Genomic DNA, 19,942 nt, shown 5'->3' with positions numbered 1-19,942 from the left:
CCAGAAAACCCTGAAGAGGGGAACCCGGGAGGGAAACTAAGAGGAAAACAACACCGTATCATTGGTTCACCATAACTGGCCTAGCAAACATTAGCCACAGTGAAGAGAGGGGCGGGCCCGGCTGGATGCGGGCGCTGGGGTGGCGCCGGCGGGGCTGAGACAGGGGCCCCCGCCTACCGTCTCCGGGGAACCGGCCGAGCCGCACTCAGCCTCACTGTTCTATCCAAACCAGCAGCCTTTCTAGGTGCTCCCCGTCGGGTACACCCCAGGGAAACCGGTGCTGCCACCGTTCTCAAGGCCAAGGGCAAAGCTGTGAACTCACCCCAGCTCAACGGGGCAGGGGGCGGCCGCCCGCCATGCCCTGGGCGCCTCCTCTTCCCGTCTCTGCGAGCACATGTATCATGATGACAACATCCAGGTACCGTCCCCTTCCGGGCGTTGCTCACAGGCCCTTCCTCCTCCATCCGCAGCCCAGCTTCACTTCAAACCTTTCTCGGGAACGTGTGGCCCGCGAGAGTGCGTGCTGTGTCCCTGACGTCTCTCCAGGTGCCCCCTGCCGAGGAGTCTAGTTCGAGTCCGGGCAGGAGCAGGTGGCCTCGGGCAAGCACCGGGAACTCCCGGAGGCAGAGGTTCGGCTTCACAGTGGAAAACACACCTTGCAGAGTTTTTCCCTGGTGTTTCTTCAAAGTGCAGGAGATAAAGGAGGAAACTCAAGGGGAGAACACTTGCCAGCTTACAGACCAGGTGTAAAAAAAAAAAGTCCTTGCTCGGACTGTTCTCTCCTCACCAGGAAACCTTTGTACCCTTTTCCCAAGACGCCAAGCCCGAGGCTGTCAGGTGGGATAGTGGCAAAGGCCCCCACTCGGGGACCCAGCAGCAGCTTTGCTCAGGTGGCCCTTCCGTTTCGTTTCCTGGTTTCTAATCACTCTCTGAGGCTGGCTGGTGGGCCCAGGCCCAAACAGGGAGACCGGTGTTGGGACAAGCACATCCATGCCCAGGTTACTCAGATCGAGCACCCATGAGGCTGCGGTCCTTGGCCCGAGCTTTGGTGGGGAAGCCAACGGACGTCAGATGAGGGGAGAATACCCCGCAGGATGGAGGTGGGCTCTCTCCATCTCCCCTCTGGGGTTCACGTTACGTCCAAACAAGACCACTTCTGTCCTGGGAATCACATGGCTTGAGGCAGGTTATGTCCAAGTCAGCAGAAGACCACACTGAGCTACCGAGAACAGGACAGAAATGGCCCTATTTCCCGGCCTGCCGGCAACCAAGGGCCTGTGGTGGAAAGTCCCATCACGGTCACAGAACAGGGGAGCAGAAGACAAAATCCTTCTCAAGGTCAGTGCCAGGGGAGGTGTCAGATGAACTGGTAGAGTCTACCTCAATCCTTTGGCTAAACTAGAATTTGGATAAGGTGGATATTGCTGGAAATGAGGGGCCAGTGGCTGGACCTGTGGGATCTTTGGGTTTTCCTACGCTGGTCACTGCAGCCGGATTTGCACTACGGGAACCGCCTGCGCGAGGAAGTGGACTGAAAGGGCACCTTGATACAGCCTTTCCTGTTGGTGACCCCAGTTTCAGGAGGAACCAGTGGCTGCAAGAGACAAAGTGACTACCTGCCGCCTTGGTGCCGTATCTGGATGAGGCAGCCCCCGGAGAAAGCTTTCAGAGCGCCTGGCGGCAGCGACCTTACACCTGCAGGGTGAGCCGAGCCCGAGGGGTCGAATGGAGGCGGGAAGGAAGAACAGAACGGGGGTGACACATACGACTCGACACCTCGAGTGCAATTAACTAGACTTACGCGGACTTTCGTTCTGGAGGGCAGCCAGCCCTGCGTTCCGAAGAGGATGCGGAGCGCTCTGAACGCGTATCCGGGCTCGGTCTCTGATGGCTTTGCAAGAAAGTGAAATGTCTGGCCCACTACCGGGGCAACGCCAGAACAGCTCTGCTCTCAGCAGAGGGACGACGGGCTCCGAGGCGCTGTTCCCACCAACCACACACAGTGGGCGGCTCTGGTCCTCCCCGTGTGGCGGAAAGTGCCGAGTCGCGGGCCCTTCCCCAGCAGCAAAGGACAGCTGGTGGCCTTTGGCCGCGGGCATGTCACTTAGCTGCCCTGCAGCCACCTTCTGGAATGTCCACAAAGATCGGATCAGAAAGTTCGTGGATGCTCCCACGCTCTCTAGAAAGTGACATGAGGTGACCGTCCAGTGCAGATGGAGGCTCTCCTGGTGGTGTGACCCCGGCTGGAAACGTGGGGGAAATACCTAGAACTTCTCCAGGAGAGGTGACGGCACACTGGTTCCTGAGACCACGGCGTGCTGGAGCGAAGGTGCGAACGGCCCATGTGGATGCGTTTCAGTACGTCCAGGACTCGGAGGGAAAAGCTGGGTTAGTTCTCACGAGGCGACGCGAGCAGGCTTGGCCCCCAGGGACACCGTTGGGTCTATGATCCTAAGCCTTCTCGAGTTTTTGAACCAACCTGACTTCCCGATCTGCTACGGACCCAGGGAGGGGGGCTGCTGTACAGTGCTTTTTGGAGTCGAGGTATCTCACTGCTAAGTAATGCTTTATTACCAGGAAGGGATGGAGTGGACTTCGTCAACCCTCATGATGGTGAAACGTGCCTTGGCAAAGAGCCCTCCATGATGGCGGCCATTCTTAGCCTGAAGCCCTGGGTGCAACCATCTATCCCACAGCCATGGCCACCGGCGGGACATGAGACCGCCAGGACATTCCTCGTGGGGGTGGGGGTGGAGTGCTGACCCTGACAGAACCTCTTGGGAGGGCAAAGGGGCCACCCTCTTGGCATCTGGACCGAGTGTGCAGACCCTAAATTGCTCATGGAGAGAAAAGCCATCTTTCACAGCCTCAAATTACATGTGGCCTGATGCCACTCCACCCTCAAGACATCAACCGTTTGGCCCCCAAGGCACCATGCTCAACTACTGTCCTGGAAGGAGGGCCGAGGCTCACGTGGTCCGGGACCCCCAGGGCCGTGGGTCTGAGGTGCGACGGACGTGAACACGGATGGACTCGGGAGTCCCTGCTGGGCTGGAAGTGTCAGTGACGTGGCGAGTAGTGTAATGCACTCTGGGTATAGAAGTCAGACATTCGCGGTACCAGACACAGCGAACCAGGAGGGCGGGGCTTCCGCGTACATTCAGGAGAACTCCTAAGCCACATGCTTCCCTATGGCTTCCACCGAACCCCACATCTGTGAAACCTGCGACTCCAGCCCCACTCCTGGTTTCCAAACAGCAACGCCAAGTTCGTGGTCTTGGCTGTTCGAATACATGAACATGGGACTGTACAGGGAGGGCTAATAAAAACCTTAGGATGCTGAAGATCCCACTGAGATGAGCTAGTTTACAGTGTGATTTGAGGAACAAAAAGGGCAACTGAAAGAAAAACAAAAACAAAAACAAAAACAAAAAACCAAAGAACAAAAAAACAAAACCTCCAAAACATAAGTTATAGACATTCAGTGCCTCCTAGCAGAGTCTAAAATCAGATTTGGGGAAGAAAAAAAAAAAAGTAAAAACTGCTAAAATATTAGGAAAACAATTATTAAGGAGTGGAGACAGCATCTATACTTCTTTAAAAAATGTCTTTTTTTTTCTATCTTATATTAAAAAGCAAAAGGTCAGCTTTATATTCTTAAAGTCTCCTTTCCTGATTTGGGGAGATAGATAGGTGTGTTTCTAAGGCGGCTGCCCCGGGAGCCCCAAGGGTATCTCGGCAGCAACAGCACAATGCCCTGAAGGTGAACGAGAACAAAGTCCAGTGCAGACAGAGGGAAGGGCCAGGGGGTCGAGGACAGAGAGCGTCAAGTCACTTCAGATCTCAGCTGCCTGAACATTTTACCACATCAGCTTTCTACCGATCTGCACACCTGAAAACGGAGTCTTTTAAGCCCCCTCACTGAGAAAAGGAGGTGAAGTGTCTTCCCTCTTTCCCACTCAGCTTTCCTGACACACCCAGTAATGCACAGGCGCCACGAGCAGGCGTGTGCACGCACCAGGGCTGTGTGTGTGTGCGCATGCGTGCGCGAGGCTGCGGGGGCCACGCGGGCGAGCCCTGGGCCCCCCGTGCCACACACGCACGGCCCGTGCGCTCGGCCGCGTCCGCACCTCGCATGCACACACGCACACACACACACGCTGAAAAAGCACTTAAGTTTCCAGGGGGGCATTTATAATGAGGTCCACAGTGTTTAGAACTTAAATTCCTTTTTCTTTGTTTGCGACAGTGTTGTGTGTGTGTGTATTTTTTTTTCCCCAATGTTTCTCTTCTCTTTTTCTCTTTTCTTCCTTCCTACCGTCCCCAAGTCTTAAAGCATGTTGGATTTCAGAAACATGAGTTTGTTCATATCTTCCGGACTCAGCAGTCGCCTCCTTTTGATCAGAAGTGCTTGCTCACACATATTTACACACCCGCTCCTGGCCCCCACGGCCGGAACCGCGAGCAGCCAGAAGGCCAGCTTGGCGAGTTTCGTGTGCTTCTGGGTAACGCACGACCAGTACTGGAACAGATCGGGGGTGGCCTGGAAGAGGGGCTCCTGCAGGTAATCGTACACTTCGTTCTTCCCGAGCCGATCGTCTTCCTGAGCTGCGGGGTGCTCGCCCGCGGCGGAGCGGGGCTTCTTGTGCGGGTCCAGGATCATGGCCACCTTATGCGCCGGGTGCACCTTGAAGTTCTCCTTGAGCGCCTCGAGGAAGAGGTGGCACAGCTTGCTGACGGTGCCCGCGTCATTGGCCTTGGTCGTGAACAGCTTCTCCAGCCTGACGTAGGTGGGCAGCACGAGCTGCAGGGTGGGCTGGCTCTCATGGCTCAGCTCGATGACCGCCTGCTTGACGGGCGTCAGGATGGCCGCCAGGTTGCTGAGCAGGTGCTTATTGAGGCTTTGGATGAGATTCAGCTTCTTGGCGCGGCTGTAGAACTCGCAGTGTCATTGGCCTTGGTCGTGAACAGCTTCTCCAGCCTGACGTAGGTGGGCAGCACGAGCTGCAGGGTGGGCTGGCTCTCATGGCTCAGCTCGATGACCGCCTGCTTGACGGGCGTCAGGATGGCCGCCAGGTTGCTGAGCAGGTGCTTATTGAGGCTTTGGATGAGATTCAGCTTCTTGGCGCGGCTGTAGAACTCGCAGATCTGCTCGTAGCGCTCGTGCACCAGCAGCAGCGAGTCCGTGACCGAGTTCCAGCAGGGCGGCGGCGAGGTCTCCTCCAGCGAGCCGAAGGTCTCCTTGGCCAGGCCCGTGGAGCCCGCCAGGTCCTCGCACACGTTGAGCAGCTCGATGACCTCGTGCATGCTGCGGGCCTGCAGCGTCCGCTTGCTCAGCACGCTCTGCACCACCGAGTTCAAGGCACAGGCTGAGCAGCGAAGGCACATGCCAGCCTTGGAGAAGGCGGACGCGCTCACCCGGCAGTCGGTCACGTACACTGTCCTGATCTCCGACATCACGAACTCCGACAGCACGTTCTGCACCCAGTGATGCACCAGGTCGCCGCTGTCGCGAATGTCCGCACCCTTCACGCCCAGCACGTAGCTCTTGATGTGGTTGCCCTCGGCCTGGTAGGCCGTGAGGATGTAGCACGAGTCGGGGCCGACGCTCTGCGAGTGGCAGGTGACCCCGATGCCCAGACAGGCGTTGCTGCCCAAGGCGCACGTCACCTTCACCTTCACCTGGTTGTACATACGCGGCAGGTGCTTCAGCGCCAGCGTGTTGAAGTTGCCCAGGATCTCCGTGACGGAGAAGGCCCCGTAGCGGGCGCCGCTGTCCACCAGCGTCTGGGCCAGCTTCAGGAACTCCTTCCCGCTCACCACACTCAGCGCGCCCAGGTCGGCGCACATGACCCGCAGCAGCCGCTCTGCGATATTCTGCCGCTCCTTCTCGGGGATCATGCTGTTGGGTGTTAAACCACTGGTCATGGCTGGCAGAGGACACAAAGAGAGATGTAATTACACCTGGCAGGTGAGTGGCCTTCATCGGGCCGCAGCCTACTATGCTAAGCAGTGGTATTAGAAACTAGGAGGCTTCATCTTGCACACAAACTGGTGGTGCTTCTGGTATTTAACATGTGAGTCGCACAGAAATAACATTCTAGGATTGATTAGTAATGCCTGCCACGAGCACGGGACTAGACTACAGTGGGACGTATGCAACACACTTGCTGCACGTGTCATTCACCTAGACTTCTGAAGCCAACTAGTCTAACTTCGTCCTCGATATAGGAACTGCCTCTAAGAAAGGAATCGCTAGTGAATAAAATACATGAGGCCACAGCAACAGGAAAGAGAAGCCAACAGAAACTGACGAGTGGATTCCAGTTCTGACTCTCACTAAGTATGTATGCTCTGACCACGGAAAGGTCAGCTCCTCTCCCCGGGCTGCCTTCTACCCGTCCACTGAGGTCACAATTCCCACAGATGAAGTCTTAGGTGTATAAGAGCTTCGAACATGGTCTCGCATCATTAAGAGAGGCACAGGGGGTGGGATGGGAGGCGGGGGGCGGGGCGTGGAGCTGGGGCTAGAGGTGCACGGGGCGGACCTCTGCAGGCCCCCAGGCTCTGGGCTGGGAGAGACCTACTGTTGTTGGCGCTGTTCCTCTGGGCCTGGGGTTTCCACTTCTCTTCTACAACAGCAGAGGGCGATCGGGACTGGTTGGAGGCGATGTTGTTCTCGTTGTCCGCTGCAGGCACAAAGGGGACAGCGTGTGACCCTGAGGTGCAAGAGGCCTGCCAACTCACAAGACGAGAACGACAGCATGGCGGGTGAAGCCCGAACAAGGCTCCTAGGACTTGGGCCTGGGTCTAGACCCTGGCTTCTGCTCAGACGATCATCCTATGCTTGCAAAGCCTCAATTATGTCACTTGAAAAAATGAAGATGAGCACATGGATGGGACACACGTGCCGGAAGGATCAACAAGAGAAAATGCAGGGAAAGCCCAGAGCACAGGAAGCGCGCAGTGGGTGGGAACCGCTGCCCCCGAGGCGATCTGGGAGGCCCCACACCCACACACAACCCCATGTTCTAGCTCCGAAATGGGCGAGGGGTGCCAGTTACAGCCGGTGGCCTAAGAGACCTCATCTTCTCACTTTTCTCAAGTGTGCTTTTTCTTTTCAGTTTATACTAAAAATTTAATTAAAGGAACAAAACCAAACCAAAGCCCTATGTGATACTAAGTTCTCAGCCCCTCTCCCTGTCAGATATGGAAACTGAAGCCCAGATGTAGAAAAGGATTGCCCTGGATCACACAAAAGAACCAAAGGCAGGGCTGGGACAGACAACCCAGGTCCCCTGATTCCTAATGCTTCCTCCATGCATTTCCCTCACTTCTGTTTATGCATATGCAACTATATCAAAATGGTACATGCCTGGCACACGGGTGGCCCAGTCCAGGCTCTCTGTGGCTCAACCGAACACCTGACTCTTGATTTCAGCTCAGGTCGTGATCTCAGGGTCATGGGACTGAGCCCTGTGTCGGGAGCGTGGATCCCGCTTAAGATTCTTTCTCCCTCTCTCTCTGCCCCTCCCTGCCCCCAGCCCGCACTATCTCTCTATTGCTCTCTCTCAAATAGACAGACAGACAGATAAAATAGCACATGCTTCTTCTCCTTCCTTCACCACTACTCCTTGCCATTTTTACAGAATCATTTTGGAGTAGAAACGGTCTGAGTAACGTGCTTGTCGTGACCAATGACCACACAGTCTTCCGTCGGATGATACGCCATGGGGCTGCTGAACCACACACTGAGTGCAGAGTTTCCGGGCTGTTTCCAGTATTACTGTTCTGCTATGAACCTACCTGCCTAATATTCTACTATCATTTCTCTGTGCTTTTGTTCTTGTTGTGGGTTTATTTCCCTGAGACGTCATCTTACAGGTAGAATCACAAATGCAAGGAGATGGACGGGCCAGTGACACTTGCACAGGGTTGCCAGCATTTTCCATTCTTCTCAGTTCAAGGCATCAGGCCTTGGAGGCCCAGGCCACAGTTATCATACCAAGAGAAGAGGCTTCCCCAGTATCTACATGTTCAGCCCTGCAAGGCTAATTTAGAAACTCCAGGAAAAAATGAAAACAAAACACCCACTCCCAAAAACAAAGCAACAAAAACAACACAAAAGAAACTCTAGGACATCCACTCAAAGGAACACATTACAATCACTAGGAAAGGCGGTTGCACAGACCGTAATAACACGGGAAGATGCATTATGCAAAGTAAGATCTCATCACAATTTTATACGGATTTCTTATTTGTATTTTAGACTTGCAAGTCAAATAACAAACGAATCTATGCAACAAAAATAGATTGGGGGCGGAGAGACGGACTTTCACTTCCACCAATTGCCTATCATGATACCACTGTTTTCGGACAGGTAATCCCAGGTCCCAGGTCTGATCCCAGAAAAAGGAGAACGAATGTGGTAAGTAATACGATTGGCCCAGCTGGCCTGAAAGCAGTTTGCAGCCTGCAGCCCAGGGATAGGGAACAGAGCCCAGTGGTTTTGCTGATTTTTGAAGAGGCAGAAGCCAATGTTTAGGGAAGCGGAAGGGAGCTAAAATGTATAGGGAAAGTACCAGAGAGAAGGGAGTTACATAAAGAAAGGGCTCTGGAGACCTTCAGTAGGGTTTCCAGAAGTCTGCTGAATACTTGCCTGCCCAAGCACGGGGTTAAATGCCACAAGACTGGGTAAGGAATCACGAGAAAGCAGGAAGTGGGGGAGGGGAGGAAATAAATTTGTACTCCCTCAACCAGAAAGGAGAGACCACAACGCATAAGGAATTGGGTAGGGTTCCCTCACTTTGGGGCAAAATTAACAACAGATTAAGGGCTGCACTAGACCTGCCCTAATACATTTTTCTTTTTTAAGATTTTATTTATTTACGTGAGAGAGAGAGAAAACGAGCAGGAAGGGGCAGAGGGAGAGGGAGAAGCAGACTCCCTGCTGAGCAGGGAGCAAGGAGGAGCAATTCTCAGGACCCTGGGATCATGACCTGAGCCGAAGGCAGACGCTTAACCGACTGAGCCTCCCAGGCGCCACTCGCCACAATGCAACTTAAGAGTAAGCCTCCAAAGTATCGAGGTGGTCCTCTGTACCTAAACGGTAATCCAGAACAAAGTTCAATGCTTTTACAAAACCTAGCACCTAACAATACAAAAATTCACAATGTTAATTATGCGATAAAAAAGTGATCAGGCATTCAAAATAGTAGGAAAATATGACCTATCAACCAAGAGAAAAACCGATCAATAGAAACAGAGCCACAAAGGCCAGACACGACGGAACTATCCAGTAAGGTGCTTACAGCAGCGGTTACGAATACCAGAAATATGCTCCAAGACATGAAGGGAAACACGAATACCATCAGGAGAGACACAGAAGATGTGAAAAACCCAAAACTAACCAATCTCAGGTGGAACTTGTAGCTATAAAAATGAATTGTCTAGGGAAACAACACACTGTATGGGATAAAAGATCAGATGACACAGAAGAAAAAAATCAGTGGAGAAAGAGCAAGAAAACTACCTACACCCAACATGAAAAACAAAAAAGGGTAAAAGGCAGAAAATAATGAACAGCGCATGGACACTATCAGACCGTTTCATATTCACATAACTGGAGTCCCAGGAAAAGGGGGTAAGGCAGCAAAAGATGTCCGAAAAAATGGCCAGAATTTTTCCAAACTGGATTAAAAGTTCAAAGCCAGATTCAAAAAGCTCAACTGACTCCAAGCAGAATAAACATAAAGAAAATACCATCGAGGCACAGCATCATGACAAAACTGTTGAAAACCACTGAAAAGAGAAACTCGTAAGAGGAGCCAGAGAGGGGGAGAAATTATGCACAAATGCACAACAGTAAAAACGACGACAGGCCTGGAGGCAACAGAACAAAGTGTCAACCGAAAGGATCAACCCCAAATTCTAAATCCAAGGATAATATCCTTCGCAATGAAGATGAAATCACGATTTCTGAGATAAAAAATTTTCAAAAAATCAGACCTGCGCTCTAGGAAATATAAAAGGAATTTCGTCAGGTCTTAGCAAAGTGACGGCAAGTAAGAATCTAAATCTACAAAAAGAAGAATGCTGGAAACTACACATGTGGGTAAACGTTCCCTCACTTTTAAACTCTTTAAAAGATAAATGACTTCTCATTGGAAAATAGTAACAACGAACTGCAGTAATAATATGTATGGTAAACTGTAGGACAAGAGTATCATAGAAACCAGGTGGGGAAAGAGCAGATGCTGCTGAAAGTTTCTCACACAGTATGGAAGGTGGGCTAATACCATCTGAAGGCAGAACTGACAAGAAATATATAGTTCAAAACCCAAATAAACCACAAAAAAGAAAACAAAGAGTTGGCTTGATGAATGGAGATAAAAATGCAATCATAAATTCTCAATCCAAAATGAGGCAGAAAAATGAGAGAAAGAGGAACAAAGAAGAAATGAGATGATTAGGAACAAACAGCAAGATGGTAGGTTTAAACACAATAATATTAAAATTACATTAAATATAAATGGTCTCCACATTCCAAATAAAAGTTAGAGATTGTCATACTTAGTAAAAAGGAAAGACTCTACCATATGTTATCTGTAAGGAACCTATTTAAATACGAAGACAGGGTAAAAGGCTAAATAAAGATATATCCTACAAATGGTAGAGAAGAAAGCTAGTGATGTTTGCAAGAGTATTACAGAAAAATTGACCTCAGGACAAGAAATATTATCAGGGGTAACAAGAGACCCTATACCATGACACCAGGGTCAAAATACCAAGAATGACATAATAATCCTAAACCTGTACATATCCAAACACATGAAGCAAAAGCTGAAACAAGAAGTAGACAAATCTACAACTATAACTGGGGATTTCAACTCTCTTCTCTGAGTAATTGTTAGTTAGAAATGAAGGGAAAGGACTGAACATAAATGAACAGAGTGGACAAGATCAAGCAGCCTAATACACATATGATTGGGTTTCCAGAAAAAGGAGGTAGGCAGAAATACAGTGAAATCACATAAATGGTCTCTGACCATAACTGAATTAAAAATTAGAAATCAGTAACAAATAGGAAAAAAAAAACCTGCAACTCTTTGAATAATAAATATCACACTTCTAAAATCACACGGATCAAAAAATATCAGGGAAATTAGAAAATGGTTTGAACTTAACATTAAAACATAACCTTCCAGAATCTGTGGGATCCATCTAAAACAGGGCATATTTATAGCATTAAATAACTACATTAGAAAAGAATACAGGTTTAAAATCAGTAGTATAAGCTTCCACCATAAGAGAGATCTAAAGAGGAAGAGTAAATTGAGTCTAAAGTAAGCAGAAGAAAGGAAATCATACAGCTAAAAGCAGAAATGAATAAAACAGAAAATAAACACAATAGAGAAAATAATGAAACTAAAAGCTGATTCTTTGTAGAGATGAAGAAAAATGATAAACCTCTAGCCAAAAAGATTAAAAAAAGAAAAAGGACACAAACTATCAGTATCAGGAATGACAGAAGGGAACATCACTACATGCTACAGTTATTAGAGGGGTTAAAAATGATTCGACCCCTTAAATGAGGCAAATACCCTAAAAGAGGCAAAGGAAAGTCCACTCCAGAAGAAAGAGAGAACCTGAAATAGTCCCGTATCTGTTACAAAAATTGAGTTCATAGTTAAATAACCAGTCACAAAGAAAAATCCCATATGGGTTCACTGGAGAATCTGACCAAATATTTGAGGAAGAACTAATACAAATTCTACAACAAATTATTCCAGAAAATAGATGAGGGAAGAACATCTCTCATTTTATGAGGCTGGCATTACTCTGATCCAAAACCAGAGAAAAACACTGCAGGAGAAGAAACTACAAACCAACACCCCTCATAAACACACACATGAACAGCCTAACCAAATATTAGCAAGCTCAACACTGTAATATATTAAAAAATAACACATGGTCACTAGGTGGAATTTACCCCAGAAATGTAAGTTGAGGTTAAAAAAAGAAATCCAATCAGTGCAATTTCCTACAAGAGAAAAGAAGAAGAAAATGATCTCCATGGATGTAAGTACACATTGAAATGTGACAAAATTCAGCGGCGCCCGGGTGGCTCAGTCGGTTAGGTGTCCGACTCGATTTTGGCTCAGGTCATGATCTCAGGGTTGTGGGATCGACTCTGTGCTCAGCAGGGGTGTCTGCTTGAGATTCTCTCCCCCACCCCATGAGTGCTTTCTCTCTGAAATAAATAAAGCTTTTTTTTTTAATGTGACAAAATTCAATAGTCACAAACTCTTAGCCAACTAGGAAGAGAAGGAAATTTCCTGGATCTGATAAAGGAAATCGAAAAAAAACTTGAGTCTGCCGACTTGACAGAAACAAAAAAGCCTTTAAGGAAACACTGTGAACAACAATATTCCAACAAATCACATAACCCGGATGAAGGAAACAAATCCTTAGAAAAACACGAACTACCAAAACCAATCTGAGAAACGGAACATCTGAACAGACCTATAGAAGACTGAGTTAGTATTCAAAACACTTCGCACAAAAAGGCAGAAAAGCAAAGTCCAGATTCTGATGGCTTCATTAGTGAATTCTACTCATATGTTAAAGGAACTCTTCGCAAAGTCTTCCCAAAAAGAGAAGAGGAGGGAACGTTCCACAATTTATTTCATGAGGCGAACATTACTCCGATACCCAAATCAGACAAAGAAATTACAAGAAGAGAAGCCGCAGGCCACCATCTCTTAGGACTACATCACACTTAATGGTTAAACACTGAAAGCTTTCCCCCTAAGATCAGGAACGAGACAAGAATATCCATTCTCACCTCTTTTATTCAATGTGTATTAGCGATTCTAGCCAGGGCAAGGAGGAAAAAATAGTAGTAATTTTAAAAATCATCCAGATTGCAGTGGAAAAAGTAAAATGATCTCTATTTGCAGATGACACGGTTGTGTACATAAACAATCTTATGGAATGTGCACACACACAAAACTATTAGAACTGATAAGGTGAGCAAGGTTGCAGGAAACAAGATCAACGTATATGAAAAAGAAATCAATTGTATTTCTTTATACTAGCAAACGAACACCCCAAAAGTTTAATTAAGAAAATAATTCCATTTTGTAATAGAATCCAAAAGAATAAAACAGTTAGGAATAAGTGCAAGATTTGTACACTGAAAACTAAAAACATGGTTGAAACAACTCAAAGAAGACTTCAATAAATGGAAAGACATTCCATGTTCATAGACTGGAGAATTTAATCTTGTCAAAATAGCAATACTCCCCAAATTAATCTAGATTCAACACGATCCCTATCAAAATCCTTGATGGCTTTTTAACAGAAATTAACAAGCCGTGTCTAAAATTCATGTGGAAATTCAAAAGATACAGAATAGGCAAGACGATCTTCAAAAAGAACAAAGTTGGAGGGCTCACACTTTGATTTCAAAACTACTGCAAAGCTACATACCAATCAAGACAGTGCGGTACTTGCGTGAGGACATACAGATTAATGGGACAGAATTCAGATTTCAGAAATAAACCCTCACACTTAGAGACAATTGATTTTTGACAAGGGTGCCAGGACAATTTAATGGGTGAAAGGATAGTCTTTTCAAAACATGGTGATGGGACAACTGGATATCTGCAAGCAAAAGAATAAAGCAGGAGCCCTCCCTTGATACCTCATATAAAAATTAATTCAAAATGCATCCTAAATGTAAAAGCTAAAACTCTGGTTTCTTCGATAAGACACCAATAGCACACATGAAAGAAGAAAAAGTAGATGGACTTCACCAAAATTTAAAATTTCTGCACTTTTCAAAGGCCAGCATCTAGAAAGTAAAAAGACAATCCACAAAATGGGAGAAAATATTTGCGAATACAGATCTATAGAGGTCTTGTATCTAGAATATGCAAAGAACACTTATAATTCAACAATAAAAAGACAAAAAAAAATTTTAAATGGGCAAAGGATCTAAACAGAGATTTCTCCAAGGGAGGTATTCAGATGGCCAATAAGCCCAAGACAAGATGTTCGATGTCATTAGTCATCAGGAATATGCAAATCAGAATCATAATGAAATACCCCTTGGCACACACTAGGATGGCTATTAACAAAAAGTTAAATCACAGCAAGGATCTCGAACAGGTGGGGAGAAATCGCACCCCTCATACCCTGTTCGTGGTAACGGAAAAATGGTACAAGCCCCTTGCAGAAAACACCTGGCAATTCCCAATTAAATGTGAGTTATCGTGTTACCCAGAATTTCCACTCCCAGGTGTGCACCCAATGGAGTTAAAAACCTGTCCACACAATAACGTGTACTTGAACGTTCACAGCAGGGGTGTTCGTAATAGCCCCAAACTGGAGATAACTTAAATGCCCAACTGGTGACAGGATAAACTGTGGCATATCCAAACACTGGTGTACTGCCCGAAATAAAAAGGAGTCACTGGTATCACAGAACATGGATTCATCTCGAAAGTATACTGAGAGAAGCCAGACACAAAAAACTAATACCATGTAATTCCATGTATGTAAAATTCCAGTGGAAAGTGGCTTGCCAGCGCTGGGCTCGGGGAGGGGACGGGCCACAAAGAGGCAGAAGGGGACTTTTGGGGTGGATGGTCATGGTACACATTTTGACTGTGATGATTAGATGACTATCAGTTGTCAAAATGATCGAACTGCACTCCTTAAACTGGTGAATTCCACGTACGTAAAATCGTATCTTCATAAATCCCATTTTAAAATGAATGAAAAGCAGCCCATGACAAGAGTACCGACAGTGGTTAGCTGGGAGCAGAGGTCCCGGCTTACACTTCATTTCCTAACTTCTCCGCAGGTTCCCGATTTCTTTCAATGAATGGAAATCACATTTAAAATGAGAAGCACATGTTCTAAAATGGAAGCCAGCCGCCGCTCGTGTTGACTTTCTCCACCAGCGTACAGGGGTTTGAAGGCTCTGCCATGGTTGTGGGGTGTGAGCTTGAGCGAGTCGCTCCAACTTTCTGGGCCTCAGTTTCCCCTCCTTAACCCAAATGCTGGGGTGGGGCAAGCTGCAGGGTGATTCCCTCACCCTTTCTGCAGGACCTGGAATGGAGAGGACTCGGCCTAGCAGTGGCGAACAATGTCTAGTTATTAGCTGACTCAGACAACTTTTTTCTCCGTATCCCACTGAGGCTGCTCCCGACATGGGTGAAGTACTTGGTAAATGCCCCGTGAAAAGGCTTGATTTATGGCTTGAGCTGAGAATAAAGTTTACTCGGTGTGGCTACGCCCTCAGCACCACAGGCAAACACGCACAGTTGCCTCGGCAAAGCTGGGGTCAAGGCCACCTCGTGCGGAGGGACCACTGCAGGAAGGAGAAAGCAGCTGTTCCTGATAGAGGATGGGAAAAGCGGCACCTGTTGTTGTTCAGTATCCGAGCCTGACTGTACCACAACCCTCAATATGTGACATGCGTCATCTCCGGACCCCTCGCCCAGCCTGTGAGAGCGCTGACGGGCCCACTTCACAGATGAGAAGCTGGAGGCCCAGAGAGGTGAGGCGGCTCCAAGGGAAGGCCTGGCGCCCTGCAAGAGCTCAAATGATGTCACATCCTTTTGACAAGCTCTGCAACTTTGGGCCAGTGATTATGTTCTGTGAGCCTCAGTTTCTTCATCCATATAATGGGGATGAGAATGTCAGCTTGTTCAGGAGATGGAATGACACAGCCTCGTCTGACCCGTAGTAATTGCTCACTAAATGTTAGCGATCTCTGGTATTACTACTGCCAACACGTACTCTGGAACTGTCACCAGGGGCAAGACAAATTTTCCTACAGCACAGAAAAGAAGTTTATTAGGGGGAATTACCCTGTGCCATTCAGCAGCCTCTTAATGAGATTGGTGTTATTTGAGGCTGATCCCCCTTATCAGCGACACTGTGAACTGCACAGATCATGACGCTTAATTTTTCTCTATGGAGTCAATCCTTTAATCCCGACTCAGCCTGGCTGGGATTCAGGCTGGCTCTGCACCGGATTGCCAGCGAGGCATTCTCTGCCAGCAGCGGACCAGAACAAAGCGGCCCAAAGCTCTCCCTAGAAAACAAGTCGGAGGCCTGGGCGCCATGGGGCCACCAGGGGCACAGCCTGGATTTGCATTTTAATAGCCTCCACCCAACAGCCTGAGGATGGGGAAGCACAAGCACCCAGACTCTTCCCTAATCAGCCTCAGCTTCCAGAAGCTGGCAGGGGGGCAGGTGGAGGGTCTGGGTTTCAGAGGAGGAGGAGTCAGCAGACGCTGGACTGTGTGTGGGACGCTTGGGTCCAAGAGGTGTGCCCGTCACTGGTTCCCACAGGGCCAAGTCTGAACGCCTTCAGGGGGCACTCAAGGCCTTCGTGGTGATGGATGGTTGACGGCCAAGGCAAGCAGGACGGGGGAGGCACGTGAAGACTTTAGCAGGAGGGCAGCCGGACATCACAGGTCTTTGAGATGGAGAAGGATCAGAGAGGGGGGACACGTTTCCTGCCCGGGGCCACCGCGGCCTGGAGGCAACACCAGAGTTTGGAGCTCACACGTCCTGGCTGCCAGTCTCGCTCTGCTCTGATTTTAATGAATTCATTAGAAATAAATAATAGCTCCCCCCACCAAAGAGCACGTGACTGAGCGCCTAGGGGACAGCGCCCCCCAATGAATGCACGCCGAAGCAGGGATCAGAAGGACGCAATGAAGGAAGAGGGGTCGCACTCACGGAACAGTCCCTGGCCTAAACGAGTCTAGTTCTGTGCCACTCTGTGCGGGTCAGGCCAGCCCCAAGAGGGGCACGAGCAGTAACAGTCATCATCGCGGGCACGGCAGCGACCACCGTTCCTGCATGTCAGGCACTTTCTTCCCCCCACTTCCAATGCTTCCCTCCCACCCCCAAGAGGCCTCAGAGGGAGAGGTGGCAAGAATGGCTAGCTGCCTCCCCCCAGGTTCCCGTTTCTCTTGACAGTGTGTTGGCCTGTCCCTGGACAGTGGCGCTGGCCTGCTCCCCACCCCTGGAATCTGGGCACACAGGACACGTGTCACTGGTGATCCAAAGTGGTCAAGGAGGAAGTGTGTTTCTCTCCCAGCCGCCCAGTCCGAGAGAGGGAGGCTCTGAGGAGCCATGGTAAGGAAGGTGCTTTGGTCACTGTGTTCAAGGCCAGCCAGCCAGGCCACCTGCACTAAGCCGTGCTGTGACCACAGAAGTGAGTGATTATGTTACGCCGCTCGGAATTTGGGGTTTATCTGCTAGAGCACATAGCATCTGCCTCACTGAAGCAGACACTGGACCAGAAGTGGGGTGCTGTGAAAAAACCCTAAAAACGGGGGGCGTGGCTTTGAAGGCAGGATGGTTTAGAGGAGGGCGCTAATAGCACAAGCTTGGAAGGCGGCAGAACAGCTAACAAAAGGGTCACCTAGACAGCAAGCCACCAGCCGGCAACTCGCCGCCGGTGGTTCTCCGCATCCTCCCTAGACGCACGGCGGGGCCGAGGACGTGCCGCAGATGCCAATGCCAGGCCCCGCCTCAGACCTACAGACCCCGACGTCAGGGCACGGCCGGGGCATGCTCAGTTTGAAGACTGCCGCCGGCACGGCTGGGACAGCGGATGCGCCCCTGCTTGGAGACGGGCTTGGGCCCAGGCTGCCCTGGAGGATGCCTCCCCCCTCCCAGCTGCCTCCGCTCACCGAGATCTCAAGGCACATGCCCCTGCCCCCTGGACGTCCTTCCTGGTCAGCTCCTCCGCGGCCTTCAGGCTGGCCACTAGAGCCACGACCTTCAGGGAGCCTTCTTCAGCTCGCCCCCTCTCTAACTGGGCTCCCACCACCCTCTCCAGCACAGACCTCCCCCGTGGGGTCCCAGGGCCCCCTGAGCGCATTTCCTGAGGAAGAGGGGCCTCCGGGAAGGCTCTGGGGCGGGGGCGGGGCACGCAGGTTCCCTTACCTGCGTGGGACTGCATGTGCTCCAGCAGGTTGTTGTAGAACTGGAACTGGATCCCACAGGCGCCGCAGGTGTACGGTTCTGGGCCGGGAGGGGGAGACACGAGGCAGCTGTGTTAGAGGCAGAAAGACCCTGGACGCCCAGGAACTGGGGCTCTGGGCCCAGCCTGTCTGCCCCTGTCACTAACTGCTGAGGGAGAGACCTGGGGGCGGGGGGAGGACCTGCAGATGAAGAGACTGTCTAATTCCATCCAGCAGACATTTATTGAGTGCTTACTGTGTGCCAGGCACTGTTCTGGGCACTGGGGAGGGCGAGGGGGGCAACACTAACGGACCAAGTGCTCTCCTGGGGCAGAGACCACGTGCCACCTGCGGACGCACAGACATCCCCGCCAAGGAACAATACACGAGTGTACGAAGGACACGAGCACCAGGTGAAGAGAATAGAGGGCAGTAAAGGGAGCAGGGAGTAAGCCAGAGAGAGAGAGAAGGGCAGGAAGCGGGGAAGGCCACAGAAAGGCGAGAGGACACAGGACAGGTGAGGACAGGGAAGACAGAGCGGGCGGGATAGGACCACGTGTGCAGGTGGACCTTCCACGTCTGTGTCCCCAGCACTCAAGTCAGTGCCCAGCACGGGGGAAAGTGGAAGGAAGAGGAAAGAAGGGGGCCGAAAAGGGAGTAACGAAGAGACACAAGGGGAGGTTGAGGTGGGCTTGGAGGAGGTGTCCTGAGGCTGCCCCCGAGAGTAGCAACGGGAGGGCCTGGGTTCCTGCTAGGGCCGGACGGTGGGTGGGGGGAGGCTGCCTGTGCTCAGGGCTCTGCCTCGTCCCCTGTCCGGACTCCCCCTCCCACCTGGGGCCAGGCCCTCCTCCTGCCTCCGCTGGCTGCCAGGTCTGCCTAGGGGTGGCCCAAGGGCAGGCGCTCTGGGGAGGTCCTGAGCAGGTGGCCAGCTGAGTTCACTCCCTGCCCTGCCTTGCCCTCTCCAGCCCCCCGTGGGACCGTCACTTACTCTGTAGGAGAGGGAAAGGATTGGAAATCAGGGGACTTGCAGTTTCTGCAAAAGAGAAACAGTTTAGCTAAGTCTCTTTCCGTTCTGGTGCTCTGAGATGACTGTCATTACTTCCGTTCTCAGGAAGCAGTAAGCCATCAGGGCTCTCGGAGCAGGAAGATCTGAGAGCCAGACTCACATTCTGGGCTGGCGCCGGGGCACCGGACAGGGCCAGGTCAGCCAGGGCCATGCCTCTAGGACACCCTCAACTCTCAGAAAGTGAGCCCACAGAGCTCTAGTGAGGAAATGTCCAAGTGCGGCTGCCGCCTCAGGAGAGGGAGCTGGCAGCTGCTTCTAGATCCTGGCACCGGACACCAGAGCAGCCACGGGGAGGGCTGTGCTGTGAGTTCTGCTTCCTGGCCTTGTCAGGTGAGCCTCAAAGGCAGAAGGCAGCAGGGGAGGACCAGAGGGACCGGGACCGGGGTCCTGACCCCATAAATCACAGGCTGGGGACCTGGGGCCATGACCAACCTCTCCTGGGCCTCAGTTTCCTCATCCAGAAAATGGGCTAACAATACCAGTGACACCCCACCCCCGCCCCGGGGCTGGGGTAAGGACGGAAACAGGTAAGACACACACAGCTCTGAACACAGGCCAGGCACATAGTAAGCGCTCAATAAATGGTGGCTGCCGGCAGCGGCACTTTACACTGTCCTCCCCAGTCCAAGTAGCAGCCCCGGAGGACCGAGGGGCAGGGGGTACAGCCTGGCTGCTGAGGGAAAGGCTCCCGGGGAAACAGTGGTTCCAGTCCCACCTTTACCGCCTCCTGTGTGGCCTCGGGCAAGTCACTCCATTGCTCTTAGCGCCACCTCTTGGAGACTGGGTTACATTTCTCAAAAGGGTGAGCAGCCTGGAAAAGCCGGCATGCTCTCTACGGTTAACGGCGTTACGCGGACATTCTCATGCCCCCCCCCCC

The 19,942-nt window shown here is 50.6% G+C and overlaps 1 protein-coding gene across 17 annotated transcripts in view; it reads right to left on the bottom strand.

Annotated features, from left to right (window-relative positions):
• Positions 1-3,793: 3,793 nt before the first annotated feature.
• ZNF618 (zinc finger protein 618) overlaps positions 3,794-19,942 on the bottom strand; it is a 172,564-nt gene continuing 156,415 nt past the window's right edge. For 10 of the 17 annotated variants that reach the window (XM_040631761.1, XM_040631763.1, XM_040631773.1 and 7 more), the window contains 5 exons: positions 18,988-19,032; positions 17,983-18,060; positions 6,588-6,689; positions 5,140-5,930; positions 3,794-4,939 (listed from right to left, as the gene is read on the bottom strand). In XM_040631761.1, coding sequence (XP_040487695.1) covers positions 4,331-4,939; positions 5,140-5,930; positions 6,588-6,689; positions 17,983-18,060; positions 18,988-19,032 — 1,625 coding nt within the window. In that variant the 3' untranslated portion in view covers positions 3,794-4,330. The other 7 variants (XM_040631767.1, XM_040631768.1, XM_040631775.1 and 4 more) reach the window with 3 other exon arrangements.

This window comes from Ursus maritimus, unplaced genomic scaffold (genome assembly GCF_017311325.1).
Source record: "Ursus maritimus isolate PB19 unplaced genomic scaffold, ASM1731132v1 scaffold_17, whole genome shotgun sequence".
NCBI lineage: Eukaryota > Metazoa > Chordata > Mammalia > Carnivora > Ursidae > Ursus > Ursus maritimus.
Note: the sequence above shows the minus strand (reverse complement) of the source record. Positions and strands in the feature narration are given on the sequence as shown.